Below are 16,060 nucleotides of genomic sequence, written 5' to 3'. Positions count from 1 at the left end.
CCCCTCTTCTGGACATTTATAACACCCGCATCACCAGCAAAGCAATCAAGATTGCAGGTGATCCCACCCACCCATCTCACAGCGTCTTCAGCCTGCTGCCGTCAGGGAGGAGATTGCGGAGTCTTCGGGCCAAGAGCAGCAGGCTCAAAGACAGTTTCTTTCACCAGGCTGTCAGGAGACTCAACTCCCCTCCCTGCTCTACCATCACTCCCCCCCTCTGCCCACCCTCCCCCCTTTGCCCCCTGACCCCAACCCCCACACACACATTCACTCGTACATCCTGATCTCTGGACTGCACATTGCACTACATCGCACTACCACACCGGTTTAAATATCTTATTTCTTTAAATACTTTATTTAAATAATATTTAACATTTTATAATTCTTGACTGTTGTTTATTTTAAGTCTATTACATTTTTGATTATTTATCTTGTGTTGATCGCCGATTGTTTATTGTTTATTTATGTCTGTTAATTGTGATTCATTTTTTAATTGCTTGGTTGCACCGTGGGACCAAGAGAGAGGACTGTAATTTCATCTGTGTTGTATGTTATGCATGTAACACACTTGACAATAAAGTGACTTTTGACTTGACTACTCACGCCGGCTTGTGCCCGCCCTCACAGTCGGGCATATTTGCGGAATACACCACGCCGCCGTTGACCCTGGCCATTGATCGAGCAACCCCTCTGCAGGAATGTGTTTGCTTAGTAATGACTATGCAGTTAATATCGACTTAAAGCTTTCGTGACTGCAGGAATTCATATTCTTTGAGTCTTTCGGTAAAGTTACGTAGATAGGTTAAAAGAAAATAACAAAAAACTACGACGTTTCGAAAGACCCAAAAAATATGACTACGCAGGACAGTATATTATATTCCAATATTGAATAATCTGCGTGAGCGAGACGAAGATAACATTTATTTTTTTCGTCAAAAACAATCGCGACGAAGGTGGGATTCGAACCCACGCGTGCAGAGCACAATGGATTAGCAGTCCATCGCCTTAACCACTCGGCCACCTCGTCTCGTTGGCCGCGCCCCGCCTCGCGCCACTAATAGGACGAGTTCTGTGTCCACGAGCTCAGAGCAATGGAGAAGATCACTGGGTGCATGTGCGCCTGTGGTGATCCAGAACAGAGACGGAAGAACGTATAAAGACGCAATGCCCCGATCCGCAAATCCGAAGGAGACATCGCGGCGTTCCACTCCGCGGTTTGTCTGGTCTCGACCACCTTGACTGTGACATTGGAGTTGTTGCTCTGCCTCGAACATCAACCATACGAAAGGGGCCGTTCATAAATGACGTCACGCACCTAGGGGGGATGGGGGTCAGATATTTGTGACGATGTGTGACGAGGGGGGGGGGTGAGAAATGTGACGTCACATCAAAATGCGCAACTTTAAATAAATATAGACAACACGTTCTACTTAATTAAATAGACGTTTTAATACATGTTTTCTCCTACAACATCAGAGTGCAGTGCCACATTAAATACGCACTACAATGACAATAGTTTAAAGCGTTTTGAAGCATGTATGGGGGGGGGGGCAGAGCTTTGTGACGTCATATTTGAGGGCGGGGGTCTGACTTTTTGTGACGCCGTGTGACGAGGGGGGGTTCAAAAATCGTCCAAAATCGCGTGACGTCATTCATGGACGGCCCCTAAGGAGAATCCCAGAGCACATTTTCTCACTCGTCGGTACCACTGGAGTGGAATTGGAGTGGTTCCTATTGATGTATGTGGTCAACAACAGTGAGTTACATGAAAGACGCTTGAAATGAGTGGGGTTAACAAGTAATTCACTCTCATCGGCCGAGTAAATTAATCGTGAATAAACTCTATTATAACGTATTGGTTCGTGACGTCATCATATACGAATATATACTGGTGACGTCAAAGATCACAGGAGAGACTTATCTTTTAGTGACGTCATCGCCCACTAACATAGGAGTGACGTCAAAGCTCACGAAAGCGACTTCTCTATTCATGACGTAATTATCCACTAACATATACGAGTGACGTCAAAGCTCACGAAACTAACTTATCTATTCGTGACGTCATCGCCTACTAATTTATACGAGTGACGCTTTGCCCATAATACGCGACGTCTGCTTGTGACGTCAACCGGCCACGCGCTTACCCCCGTCACGTGACGTCACCGGCGGAAGCAGTAGCGGAAGTGAAGTGCGGCGGGGCAATGAAGGCGTCTTAGAAGAGCGGAGCCGCGTCTCCCGTGCCCGCTCTCTCTCGTTCTCTCTCTCCTCCCCCCCGTTCCTCCTCTCTCCCATCGCTCTCCCATCTCTCCCCCCACCACCACCACCACCTCTCTCTCTCCCCAGGGGTCGCGGGGTCGCAGAACCCCGACAAGATCGGAGACCCCCCGGCGCCTACGGCCTAGCGGACAGGCCTCTGCCAGTCGACTGTAAATATCAACAACAGCAGCAGCAGCATTTACACAAATATAGTGACAACAACACCTGTAGGGACACAATCATAGTAACAACAACAACAGCGACGGTACCAATAGTACCTATAGCAACCACAACATCGTTTATAATTACATTGACAGCAGTAACGATGATTATACAGTAGTAACACACATACAACCGGCACTCAGCGATAACTACACGACAACAACAACGCGTATGTTGAACACGTAGCTGGCTTTCGCGACCAATATAATAAAGGGTTTTGTGTTAGATCGCGTTAAGTATAAATGTGTCACGTTTTGTGTTTACGTGACAAACCTTACCGGCTGTGTCGGGTTGTGGAGGGTTACGACACAACATTTATACTTAACGCGATCTCACCCAAAAAATCTGTATCTTAAACAACACGTATGAGTAATTAACATTGACAATAACGCGTATTGCCACAGATTCCATGTTTCAAGTTAACTGGTGGCAATAATTGTAATCACTGTACAAACAATGGTAGTACGAACAGCAGCATAAACATCAATAATAACAGCGATGTTAATACTACATGGTAACGGCAACGCTACGACGGGTGACAACACAAACACTGCTCGTGAAAGCGCTATAAGCAAGCTACAGCAACAACGCCAGTCGTAACCAGATCAAGTTAGAATTAGCGAATGTACGATAATAGGATTCGCAACGGTAACCCCATTAATAGCATAGTCAAATTGAACATCACCAGCAACAACACTGATTGCAGAAATAATACAAATACGAAGTCCGACGCTAACGAAAATACAGTATTGTACCATGAATGTCAAACATAACAGTACCACTAGTCACAACGACAATACTCAACATTAAAACCCAACCATAGCTACTCTAAACACAACTAGAATACAAAAACGACGATTATAACAACAATAATTATTATAATAGTAATACAGTGTTCTGTGACGATCAAGAGCTTGCTATGCTGTGTGACGCTGCAGTATGAGGGCGTAAACCGTTTAAAGTACAGTGGAGCTTTTACAACGTCCAATGTTTACACGACTCAAGGAAGCGTGATTTGTATTAACTTATGGGAATTTCCAATTCCTCTGGCGGGTTAAAGTTGTGGTTGTCTGTGTGCCAGACAATCGTAACTTGTGTGTGTGTCACTGCCTGTGTATGTGGGGAGCGGTGGTGCAGCGGTTAGCGCGCTGCGTTACGAACCCGGTGACCAGAGGTCGATTTCCGCTCACGGCGAACACCAGCGACGATTATCTGAACCGGTCCAGGGCCTCCCCTAGGTAGACTCGGCCTCAAATAAGTACCTGGTTCGGTGCGTACACATCACAACTGGGAAGACAAAGGCGGCCGGGCGTGGTTGCTGGCCACCAACCCCCTCGTGTGCCGTTCCTGCCTTCATAGGTGCTCGCTAACAGCAATGTTAAGGCTATATGGGGGATTTTTGTCTTTGTATGTTACTGTTTGTGTGTATGTATCACTACCCTTTTTGTCACTGCCGGTGTTTGTCACTGGTGGGGAGCGGTAGTGTAGCCCTTTTGAGTACGAATCGTGATGGATATCTGAACTGGTCCTGGGCCTCCCCGAGGCTGACTCGGCCTCAAATAAGTTCCTGGTGCGATGTGTAAATATCGCCACTTGGTAGACAAAGCTGACCTGGTGTGGTGCTGACCACTCACTCCCTAGGGTTCTGTACCGGTCTTCAAAGTTGCTCACTAACAGCACTTGCCCCAACAGTCTATTAAGGGCTATACGGGGGATCTTTTTCTTTGTGTCGCTGCCGATGTGTGGTTGTGTCCCGGCCTGTATTTGCTTACGTCACTGCTTGTGTGTGATTGCCTGTGTCACACCACACGAAGCTCTGGGTCTTTTTTGGCCACTGTCATGCCTCTAATGGAACATCTGCTCCACTTTGAAACTTTCAGGTTGGCCTGCCTATGATCCATCCTGGGTTTAACCAGGCTGGATTGTGTGAGGAGCTCACATATCCTTGAAAGGTCTGGACATATTCCCATCAGTGAGCTCCTCTGGCAGGCAATGCTGCGTTGGCTGATTCATGTAGCTCACATGCCTAGCCACCAAATGCCCAAGTAGCTAGAGGGGGCTAAACGGGCGCATCACGGGCTGGAGACAAGATGGACTGATGCAGCACGGGAGGATGTGGAGCAGTGTGCACTTCGTTACGACTGGTATCAGCGATCGTCCTCTGTGGAGGAGACCCGTGGGTAGTTGGAGGCAGTCACCCTTCAACAACAGTGGAGGTCAGCGGAGCGACACTCACAACAACGAGCGGAGCGCTGGGCAGCTAAAATGCAGCAAGCTGGCACAGTAGGTGGCCAGTCATCTCAGAAAACCCATAGCACCTGGATCTGTCCTCTAACCTCCTGTCAGTGAGCCTTCGACACTTCACGTGGGCCTGGAGTCCACCTGGCCTGGCGCAAGCGCCTTGGTGACGTTACCACCACTTAGTGGCAAATGGCGGCTATTGTTGTGTTTCATCTGCCTATGGGTAAGGTCACCTGTGTATATTTCACCTGTCTGTGTTTCATTAGTCCGTGGGTGTGTTTCTTGGATGGGTGTGCGTTTCGCGTCTCTCTGGGCGAGGTTTATGTTCACGGATCTCGCTCCTGTGTCCATCCCACAGAGACAGGCTGGTGGGGGGCATGCGAGGGGGCCTGGGCCCACGTGGGGGGCCTTCCCAGTGTGGGGGACCGCTGTTCATGGGGTACCTGCCGGCCACCCTGGGTGCCCTGCTCGTGCTCGCACCCAGCCTCACGTACGCCGCCGTCGTCATCAGCACCCGTGCCGCCAACGTCATCAGCACAGGCGAGGAAACTCACCTGACACCACCTGACACTGTTGACACAACCTCATATACCATCAGACAACTGCCGAACACCAGATCGTCACTACCGGTGCTGTTGATGCTATCCAACCTTGCCCTGGCTGCTGCCAGATCCTGTAGTTGTTGCCAACTTGACACCCCACTCTGAAGGCTTCCGTTACAAAATCCCACTCACTGGTTTAGGTCTTCCCCTTAGTCACTAACCTCTGGTTGCCAATCCAATGCGTGTAACTTTCCCTCCTCCACATAGTACATGGTGTCCATCACAACCTCTACATCTACGACACTTTTCCTGCCACACTTCTATTCTGAACTTCCGAGTGGCTTACTTTTCCACATTATTCAATTCCTAGCATCCTTCACACACACCTGTATTCAAAGGGCAGAAGTTGATGTTCTTCTAGTTGCTTTACAAAATTGTAATGACAAAATTGTCATTACAGTAAGTCCCCCGAGTTGCGGAACACCCGACTTACGAAAATCCGACCTTAGGGAAATGGTCCCATAAATCATGGACATTTTTTTAATATGCGCAAGTAGTGCCGCGCGGTGAGGATGAATACCGTGGAGTGAGGCGTAAGGCGGGGAGCCGCCTTACGCCTCACTCCACCAAAACGCCACCTTCACGGAGCCCGAGCTTCACTAGGATTAAGGTAAATGGAATTTTTTGTAGAGTTACGTAATTTTTTTTCCTTTTTGTAGTATTACGTAATTGTTTATTTTCTATGTTTAGAACTTTTTTTCCCATGTTTCTATTGCTAGTTTTCTTCATTTTAAGTTTATTTCACGAGTTATTTACTGTATGTACTTTATTTAACACAATTATGCTGAGGTTGCTTATGGTATCAGCCAACATCGATCAGAGAAGTTTAGGCCCAGCCTAATGCATGGTAAACGAACATTCGGAACGGAGCGCTTTCTGTTAACAATTAATATTAAAATGTTTTGTGGTATTCATAAACAGTTTGATACAATGATAGGGTTTTTCCCCTTTTTTTCTAGCAACAAAACTGAAACCTTTTGCAAGGATTCATGCTTACATTAACCACAATACTTGCAGTTAAAATGCACACAAAAAACAACACTGATAATTTATACATTGTCCTTGAAACTGATTGGTCCACACCAGAGACAGCTTTCCTTAGAGCCTAGTCTCATAGAGTGTTCGACCAAAAAGGCGTCATCTGGTCGAACACCGTTGTTGGATACAGTCTATGTTCCATTCGTTTAATTATGGGTCGTGTTAGGGTGGATATTCGATTAAATGAAAGAATCGTAGGAAGTGCAGAGCGTATGTACAGCGATACGATACAGGTAACGATAGAAAACGGACGACAGCGTGATAAGGTACTGAGAGAAAGCGAACCTAGTAATTGGGTAGGAGAGGCACAACTATTTCGAGCTTTGGGATTTTATCGTTCATTTTGGGGGAAAATTGTTCAGTTTCCGACATACGGAAAATTCGGGTTACGGATTGTTCTCAGAAACCTAACCCTTCCGTAACCCGGGGACTTCTTGTAAATACTAATTCCGCTCCTGCCAAACACGGGAATTCCCCACAAACCAATCTGAGGTTTCTCTTCTTCGTGGGACACACAAGCCTCAGTTCTATTATAACAGTTCTCACAACCTGCTCGTCCGACCTTGGGTGTGATACCAACCGCGGAGGTATCACGCGTCACCTGACACTGCTTGAAACCACATCGCAGCCCCAGCATGTGGCTCAGCAGCAGGGGAGGTCATCGCGCTCATGGTGTCGCATTGGGCCACAGATACAATTACAGTACAGTGTAATCATAGGTCTCAATGTCAGTCTGTTCGTCTCTATGTTCGCATGTGTCTCTTACCTATGTGAGTATGTGGATACTCTGTGTCTCTATCGGTGTGTGGGTCTCTGCATGAGACTCTGGGTCTCAGTGCTACTTGAGTCTATGGGTCTCTGTGTGAGCCAATAAAATAAATGCCATACAGACGCAGAAGGCCTATTTATTATACAGAGAATGGCAGTCAGTCATAGGCAGAGAAGAGGAAGGTCTTGAGCCTGGCCTGGCCTGAAGTCAACTGCACAGATGGGTGGGGGAAGGAAGTACCAAACTAGGAAAATGAGCAACCTCCTAGATCTTTTCCTGATGTGCCCTCGTGTCCCCGTGTGTCTCCTGTGTCTCCCCTGTGAGCAGTGGGGATAAAATGCGTTAGTCCCCGCATAGACCATGCGCTGCCAATGGAGACGCTATGGGAGGTCGGTGCGATGCTGGAGGTGCGGTGCTACCCAGGCTACCGCCTGCAACTGCCCACTCGCCATACCGCCCCGGATCTCGCCGCGACTCGCTACCCCATGTGTCTCGGCAACGGAACCTGGGACTACCAGCCTGTGTGTGCCGGTGAGATTCCGGTGCCAGTGAAGAGTTAGAGTGGCAGGGTGGTGCAGTGGTACCACTCGTGCCTCACAAGCAAGACGGCTCTGGTTTTGATTGCTGGTCAGGCACCTATCTGTGTGGAGTTTGTATGTCCTCCCCCTGTTCTGCATCAATTTCTCCTAGAATCTCCAGTTTTCTCCCAAAGCTAAACACACACCCACACAATGCAACTGGTATTGGCAAAACATCTCAAAGCTGAAAAATTACATGCAAATTACTCAATTGCAATTACACATAGTAATATCGCCCCTACTTCAAAAACTTGGCAGGACCCTCCAGATTCCTGAGACTCGGTGATGCTTTCCTGGGGATACATGCGTACGAAAAATAATCATATTATACAGTTGCTGTAGAGTATAGAACTAGCTTTAGACGGAATATGGGCTTATGTACGGAGGCTGCGTTTTTTCTTTGCCAGGTGCCAGGCCATTTGAAACGCGAGTGAACCCTCGTTGAATATAAAACAACGGTGATAAAATAAACAATGTTAAGCATGTAAAAACGGCAATCGTCATGGCTACATCGTTCCCGTGCATGTTAATACATCGTCGATGCAACGAGAGTGCCATAACGGAACATCCAACCATTTTAGATATTTTTTGATTTTAAGCTTTCGTGACTGCAGGGATTCATCTTCTTGGTTCTTTCGGTAAAAAATACCTCATTAAAAAAGTTTCGCTGCCCAGGTGTGTGTGTACCTTACATGATATGAGACAAAAGTTCCCATCAACAATTAACAGATAAAATAACATGTCATTCCATCAGCCTCTATCTAGTTACTCTTTGGTTCTTTCGGTAAAGTCACGTAGAAAGAGCGCTTTCTCCTGCGTCAGCAGTTCTCCTGCTGTGTTTGTCTCACCTGATGACGGTTGCTTGTGTTGCGATCGAAACGTCGCGGTCTATTAATTTTCTATCTACGGGACTACCGAAAGAACCAAAGAGTATGGATTTCTGCAGTCACGAAAGCTTCAAATCACTCAATCTAGTTATTCTGGAATAATCAATCATTACTTTTAGCAGTGGACAACTCTCGGCTGGTATAACTTCTCTGAGCCTCAACAGGAGGGTCTTGCCTATTAAACCGGAGCTACTGGACGACCTGCTGTTCTTGGCAAGAGCACTCCACAAACAGCACGGCAGGGGGGGGGCATTCAGCACAGTGCAGTTGGCGTAAAACTCAATCCGCGCTGGCGTGCTGGTGGGAGCAAGCGATGAGGGTGTTTCGCGTGCAGGAAGGAGCTCGATGGATTGTTACATCACTGCGTGGTCACCGACGGTGATAACTTTGGGAGGCTTCATCCAGCAGTGGATATATCGTGGTTGATAATGATGTCAAGGATGTGTCTCGTTGGTATGCGTTGCGTACAAGACAAGGGCCATTTGTTTTGATGGTGGTTGCTGTAAAACGGCCGCGCACCCCCAGTCGTAAGATTTCATCGCCTGTTTTTTTCTCCTCGCCCGGGGCAGCCGGGGTTTGCGACGGTGCTCAGAGCGCCATCGTCACAGGCCAGGGGTCACAGCTCGGGGCTCCCGGACCCCGTGTCCCGCATGTGTGGCGGCGCCCCTGGGCGAGTTGTTGTCTTGGCGAAGTCGGGTCGGGCGGCAGTGCAGGGAACCCGGCGGCGTGTGACGTCGCTGTTGGGCGGGTTTGTGCAAGAGGGGAGAGCGGGGAGGCCGGTCACGCCACATTCCGTGTGGCCTCCCGTCACGTGTACAGTGCGGTCGCCAGTGTGCGGTTTGACGCCGAGACTAGAAAACCCACAAAGGCACAGATTAGTTTACCGATTAAAAACAAAAACTGCGAGTGTGAGGTGTGTTTGTGTGTGTGTTAGTGGGGAGCGGTTGTATAGCGGAGTCTGAATGAAACTTCAGACTCTGTCTTCTCGACAGACCTGTTCTCCACCTGAGGACGGCTGCTTGCGTTGTGGCCGAAACGTCGTGAGAATTATTTTATTATGTTTTATTAGTATTATTTTATTATTTCCATGCTACGTGACTTTACCGAAAGAACCAAGAAGGTGAATCCCTGCAGTCACGAAAGCTTTAAATTGAAAAGTGTAAGGTGTGTTTGTGTGTGTGTCAGTGGGGAGCGGTTGTGTAGCGGTTAGCACACTGCACTACAAAACCAGCAGCCCTGGTCTCATTCCTGCTTACGGCTAACATCAGTGATGAATGTATGAACTGGTAATGAGCCTCCCCTGAGTCGACTTAGCCTGAAATTATTACTAGGTGTGGTGTCTTAATTATCACGTCTGGGGAGATGAAGGCGGTCGAGCATGACGCTAGCCGCACCACTCCACCTCGCGTGCCTTGCCGGTCTTCATAGGTGCTCACTATCGGTACTTGCCGTAACACGTAACAGTCTGGTAAAGGCTACAAAGGGATCTTTGTCTCGTGTGTGTGTGAGTGTAGGCTGTCCGGAGCCGCAGGTGCCTGACAGCTGGGTGAGCGCCAGTGGTGTCACCCCTCCGGCGTACGGTGGTGCGGTGGACATTGAGCCGAGGGACGGTCATGAGGTGGTGCAGGTGGGAGACGGTGGGAGGAGCGTTGGCGGGGTGGAACCGGGACTCAGATATAGTGACCGATAACGCAGGGAAAGGTTTGACAGGGTAATGGGATGATGTGCCGAGAGGTGGATGGGCTGAGCAACTGATGGGTTCACTGATTGAGTAGTGGGTAAGTTGGCTGGTTGATGCAATGACAGGCTGACTGATTGATTGGTGGATGTGTTGACGGGGTGATTGGTTGACAGGTGGATGAGTTGACGGGTTGATTGTAGACTAACAGGCTGACCGGTTTACTCATAGATGGGCTGACTGGTTGACTTGTTGTTAGGTTGACTGGTTGAGTGAAATGTTTGACTAGTTGACTCCGTGAATGGCTGGATTGCTGTTGCCAGGCGGACGTGGGGGACATGCAGCAGTTTCCGGTGGGCTCAACGCTGGCGTTCTCATGCTACCCGGGCTACGTGCTGCAGGGCGCACGCTCCATCTCCTGCACAGAGGCGCTCAGCTGGTCCGCACGCCCTCCACAGTGCCTCGTCTCCCAGTGTGAGTAATGGGGAGGGCTGGGAGAGTGAGGAGGGGAGCAGAAGGGAAAATAGGAGAAACTGGGGGAAGAGAGAAATGGGGGTAGAAGTGGGTGAGAGGGATAGAGAGTGAGAGAGAGAAACGTGCCTCGTCTCTCGGTGTGAGTGGAGAGAGTGCAGGAGAGTGCAGGAGAGAGAGCGAGGGAGAGGGTAGACGAGATAATGGTGGGGGGCAGAGTCGGGGAGTGACCTCAGAGCCCCACAGTGGAAGTGAGAGCAAGAGAGAGAGAGCAGGGTGGTGAGGCTGTGGGAGAGAGCTGGAGAGAGAGTGGAGCAGAGAAAGGAGCTGAGAGAGGAGCCGGTGAGATATGGCTTCGGATCGGGGAGGCCTTCATGCAGCAGTGGATTCATCATGGCCAGTGATATTGCAGTGTTGTAATGGTGCCATGTGCACGCCTGTGTGTGTGGTGTGTATGACCGGTGTGTGTGAGGTGTGTGTATGTGGTGTGTGGGGTGTGTGTGTGTGGTGTGTGTGTGGCGTGTGTGTGGTGTGTGTATGTGGTGTGTGTAGCGTGTGTGTATGTGTGGGGTGTGTGTGCGGTGTGTGTGTGTGGTGTGTGTGTGTGGTGTGTATGACCGGTGTGTGTGGGGTGTGTGTATGTGGTGTGTGTGGCGTGTGTGTGTGGTGTGTATGTGTGGGGTGTGTGTGTGTGGTGTGTGTGTGTGGTGTGTATGCCTGGTGTGTGTAGGATGTGTATGCCTGGTGTGTGTGGTGTGTATGACCGGTGTGTGTGTGGTGTGTGTGTGTGGTGTGTATGACCGGTGTGTGTGTGGGGTGTGTTGTGTGTATGACCGGTGTGTGTGTGGTGTGTATGACCGGTGTGTGTGTGGTGTGTGTGTGGTGTGTATGACCGGTGTGTGTGTGTGTGGTGTGTATGACCGGTGTGTGTGTGTGTGGTGTGTATGCCCGCTGTGCAGTCTGTGAGGTGCCCACGCGGCCGCCCCACGGGAGCTTCCTGTGCCACCCCGGCCCGTGCGACCGCTACGTGGGGAACACGGTGGTGGAGTACTACTGTGACGCAGGCTTCACCCTCAAGGGGGAGTACCGCTTCATCACGTGCCACAAGGGCGTGTGGTCGCCCCCGCTTGAAGTCGCCTGCGTGCCCGACTCGGGTCAGTGCTGCTCACGGCCCCGCGCCGGTGCCTTCAACATAGCACGAGCCCCTAACACTTAATGCTAATGCCTAGAATCGCCCGAGCACTAGCCCTATCCCTAACCTTAACCCTACTCCTATCACTTATCCTTACTGAATGCTAACCCATTACACTAACCACACTTAAATTGACCTTAATCCAAACATCTATTAACAGATCACCCTGAATGATCCCAACCTGAGTTGATTCTCGGCCACAAAAAACATCCGTGGCGAGTAATAATTGAAACCAGTCTTTAGCCTCCGCTTCACGAAGCCGCGCTGACCAGCGTGGTGAAGTATGGTCAAACAACCCCGATGGCTGAAACGGTGTGGGGAAGTTTTCATTCAGAAGTGGATTGGCAAAGGGCTGTCAATGTTATCTCCCCTCTCACCCACTTTACCCTCCCCTCCCTGCACTATCGAACCTCTATCGAAGCTCCCAGGAAACCTTTGCTCAATGGGAGATCGCTCATTCTTCTCTGCTGCCCCCACAGTCTGAAATTCCCTTCCCCCTATTCGTCCGTGCTATCGACTCTCTGTTCAAGTCTCGACTGAAGACCTTCTTCTTTTCCTTTGCCTGACTGACTGCCTCTCTCTCTCTCTAGTATAAATATGCCTGCTGTGTCTGTGCAGCATCTTCTAATGCGATCACATTTCCATACTATAGATAGCCATAGACTCACAGACCCGTAGACGCACATATAGACCTATTGAGTGACACGGAGACCTGTAACTGAGACCTGCATCTGATTGCCTTCATAATATAAGCATGCATCCCCCCCGTGTTTTTGCGGTGTGTTGAGATGCAGTCACATTAGACGTGTTATAAGTCCACATTGTGTTGTATTCTACTTACCCACTGAATTCCAATTGTGTCCACCCCCACGTGTCCACCCTGCGTTTCTCGTGTCCACAACGAGTAGCGGACCCAGGTAATGCCCGTGGCGACAAGTCGCTGACGTCGCCGTGGGCGATCGTTGCCGCGACGGCGAGCTCCGTCGTCATGGTACTGCTGCTCATTGTTGTCCTCGTCATGCTGCAACCTCGACTGAAGAGCCTGCGGCATGCACGGTGAGCGATGGCCACGAGGTGTGGGGAGCTGTGATCTGGTGTGGAGAGGGGCGATGGGGTGTGGGGAGGGGTGGCGAGGTGTGGGGATGGGTAATAGGGTGCAGGGAGGTGTGTGGAGAAGGCCTACGATTTGGGGGATGGGACGACGAGGTGTGGAGAGGATTGGCGAGGTATGGGGAGGGATGAGTACTTGGTGCGGTGTGTAAACATCAGTACTGGGGAGACAAAGGCGGCCTTCGTAAGTGCTCGTGAAGAGCACTTTGTCCAATGTTAAACAGTGTCTTTGTTTTGTGTGTGTGCACGTGCAGTCGTGAGCGCGGCATATCGGGCTCCGGCGCCACGCTGTTGGTGGACGGCGTCCCCGTCTCCCTCCCCTCCTACGACGAGGCCACTGGGGCCTCCGCTCTGAGCTCCCCACTCGAGACGTCCGGGGTAATCCCAGGGGCACCCCTCTCCCCGGCACAGCCCCCCACCCTGCTACTTCTACACCAGCAGCAGCAGCAGCAGGCGCCCGCGATCCCCGGAACCCTGCTGCTTACGGGGATTGGCCCGGCGGGATCCCCGCACGTCGCCGACAGGCGTCAGGGGCCGTCCGCGGAGGCGGGGGTCTGCGCCGCACCGGCGGGGGTCGCGTTTTCGGACGGTGACGGAAGCGAGGACGGCACCGGCAGCCTCCTGTCCATGTCTCTGGCGGCCTGCGCCGAGGGTGAGTGGTGCGGTGGGTGCCGTGTGGCGTGGAGTGGTGCGGTGGGTGCCGTGTGGTGTGGTGCAGTGGGGTGTCGTGTGGCGTGGAGTGGTGGGGTGCCGTGTGGCGTGGAGTGGTGCGGTGGGTGCCGTGTGGCGTGGAGTGGTGTGGTGGGGTGCCGTGTGGCGTGGCGTGGTGTGGTGCCGTGTGGCGTGGAGTGGTGCGGTGGGGTGCCGAGTGGAGTGGTGCGGTGGGGTGCCGTGTGGCGTGGTGTGGTGGGGTGGGGTGCCGTGTGGCGTGGTGTGGTGGGGTGCCGTGTGGCGTGGTGTGGTGGGGTGCCGTGTGGCGTGGCGTGGTGTGGTGGGGTGGGGTGCCGTGTGGCGTGGAGTGGTGGGTCGAGTGGCATATAATGATTGTGATGTATACGTATGTGGAGCGGTGCGTGGTGTATAATGTTGTGAAGCATTACGTATGTGATGCGAAGTATAATGTTTCCATTGTCTGTGTGGTGTGGGCTGCGGTGTGCAGACACTCCACTGCTGGATGAGTGACCTCTCCTGGCTCCGACACCAAAATCTTCACCTCGCGTTCTTTAGGCTGCCAAGGCGGCGCCAACGGGAAGCGCCCCCCCCCCCCCCCACACTCAGACCCTGCCCCCCTCCCCTCTCCAGTTTTAGCTTTTGTTTAAATTTGTTTTTGTTTGTAAATTATAAAATTAAAATGTCGACTTATTTATGGTGTAATGTGTGGAATCAGCAGCGGGTGGTGTGACTTGTATCGGCCTTCTTTTCTCTCTTCTGTATTCTCTCATACTCTCCACCCCCCCACCCCTCCCCCCCCCCCATCGTGCCCCCCTATTTCCCACATGTTGGGATTGCTGGCGGGGAGGGGGGGGGCTCTGTCGGTTTGGCGTTGGGGGGCGGTGTGTTTATCGTTTATGCGATGGAAGGTGCACGCGCGCGGTGCATGCTTTTAGCTCAGCTTCCTGTTCATTCGATTGCCGTCAGAAGAAGCCAAGGTTTACACTTTACGATTCTTATTAAAAAAAATACAAAAAAAACGGTATTCACGTTAGTTTTACTGTAACAGTCGTGATTGTGAGGAGAAATTCACGTCTGGGTTCTAATAAAGTCATTGGCTGTTTATGCGGTGGCCTTAACATTCACGCGGCTCCGAGGCCTCCTGTACTCTCGGGGTGCGTGGTACCGGGTTTGTGTCGAACCGGTTGTGTGGTACAACCGGGTATGTTGTACCGAGTTTGTCGTGCCGGGTGTGCGTCCAAGAATGAGGCTCTCCACCACCTTCGCTTGGAGGTTTGGAGAGCCGTGCCGTGAGTGGTAGTTCTGGGGAGATGGACATTGCCTCAACAAGCCTGCGATCGTAAATCACTTGAATTCGATCCAGATAATAACTTGGTGCCATACCTCTTGCTGCGCTTAAGGGAAAGACTGGCGATCTGATCTCTAACCCCTAGGAACAGGTTTACAGATTTGCTTTTCTGTGAGGTCTTGGGGGAGGAAAAAACCCCTTGGCCCAGACAACATCGTGGGGGTAAAGTGGGGCTAGACCTTGGGTTTGTGGAGCCTATTGAAGGAAATGGCCACCGCCTTTGGCTAGCTGATGTGTCATCTGCTTAGGAAGTGCTAAGACCAATCTAGAACCTGAGACCAAGTAAAACCATTGGGAAGAGATGAGCTCCCAAACGAACTTTCTAAGGGAGGGGTGTGATTGCAGGCCGCCCTGCATGACATTGCAACCGCCTGGACTCCAGGATGGGAGCCATAGGATAGGATGTCCTAGTGGTCCATAGTTGCAAGAAGGAGGACCTCACAGAAACAACTATTGGGGAATCCCTGGCTTTACTGAGTTGGGAAAGTTCCTGGTAAGGTCAATTCAACGTCTTGCTTTCAACACACGGGGGAGGTTTGCAGAGCTGTGATATTTCAGGCTATTGAGGTCCTGCATGGATGCCATTTTCCCACTTGCTCTGCTATAGCAGAGGTTTAGAGAATTTAAATAGAATCGACATCTCTGCTTTATCGTCTTCGTCAAGGCGTAAGATACTATTAAGAGACCAGACTTTTGCTCACAGCATGCCCAAGTAGTTTCTGTTCGGGTAGATGTAAGAGCCAAGCCGGGTGCGGCACGGGTTCCAGAGGAGATGGGCTGATGTGGTACATGACGATTTGGAGTTGTGGACTTCCCGATGACTGGTACCAGCGATGTCAAGATCAACCTCTGGAGGAGACTCATGGATGGCACCACCGAGCAATCGGAGGCAGTTGCCCTCCAACAAAACGCTCGCAACGAGTGAAGCACCGATAGGATAAAACGCAGCGATTTTGCAAAGTTGGGGGGCACAGTTCGTGCATCTGCCGGTCATCT

The 16,060-nt window shown here is 50.9% G+C and overlaps 1 protein-coding gene and 1 non-coding gene across 2 annotated transcripts; one reads left to right on the top strand and one right to left on the bottom strand.

Moving 5' to 3' along the window:
- Window positions 1–945: 945 nt before the first annotated feature.
- Window positions 946–1,027, bottom strand: TRNAS-GCU (transfer RNA serine (anticodon GCU)). The gene has a single exon. It is a non-coding gene; the product is annotated as a tRNA-Ser (tRNA).
- Window positions 1,028–2,148: 1,121 nt separating this feature from the next.
- Window positions 2,149–14,827, top strand: LOC144937158 (sushi domain-containing protein 4-like). Its single transcript, XM_078864465.1, has 9 exons — window positions 2,149–2,426; window positions 5,078–5,259; window positions 7,456–7,659; window positions 10,108–10,220; window positions 10,595–10,745; window positions 11,702–11,896; window positions 12,843–12,990; window positions 13,299–13,696; window positions 14,204–14,827. The coding sequence occupies exons 2-9, from the start codon at window positions 5,097–5,099 to the stop codon at window positions 14,224–14,226; spliced, it is 1,395 nt and encodes a 464-aa protein (XP_078720591.1). The 5' UTR covers window positions 2,149–2,426; window positions 5,078–5,096; the 3' UTR covers window positions 14,227–14,827.
- Window positions 14,828–16,060: the final 1,233 nt, after the last annotated feature.

This window comes from Lampetra fluviatilis, chromosome 18 (genome assembly GCF_964198595.1).
Source record: "Lampetra fluviatilis chromosome 18, kcLamFluv1.1, whole genome shotgun sequence".
In the NCBI taxonomy this organism is placed as follows: Eukaryota; Metazoa; Chordata; class Hyperoartia; order Petromyzontiformes; family Petromyzontidae; genus Lampetra; species Lampetra fluviatilis.
The sequence above is the reverse complement of the archived record's forward strand: the minus strand, read 5'-3'. Positions and strand labels throughout refer to the sequence as shown.

Bases quoted from the DNA above. Each gene is read 5' to 3' on its own strand.
- LOC144937158 (XM_078864465.1), top strand. From the start codon at position 5,097: ATGCGAGGGGGCCTGGGCCCACGTGGGGGGCCTTCCCAGTGTGGGGGA. The intron at 7,660-10,107 runs GTGAGATTCCGG...GTGTGAGTGTAG, and splicing joins CTACCAGCCTGTGTGTGCCG to GCTGTCCGGAGCCGCAGGTG. The intron at 10,221-10,594 runs GTGGGAGACGGT...TGCTGTTGCCAG, and splicing joins ACGGTCATGAGGTGGTGCAG to GCGGACGTGGGGGACATGCA.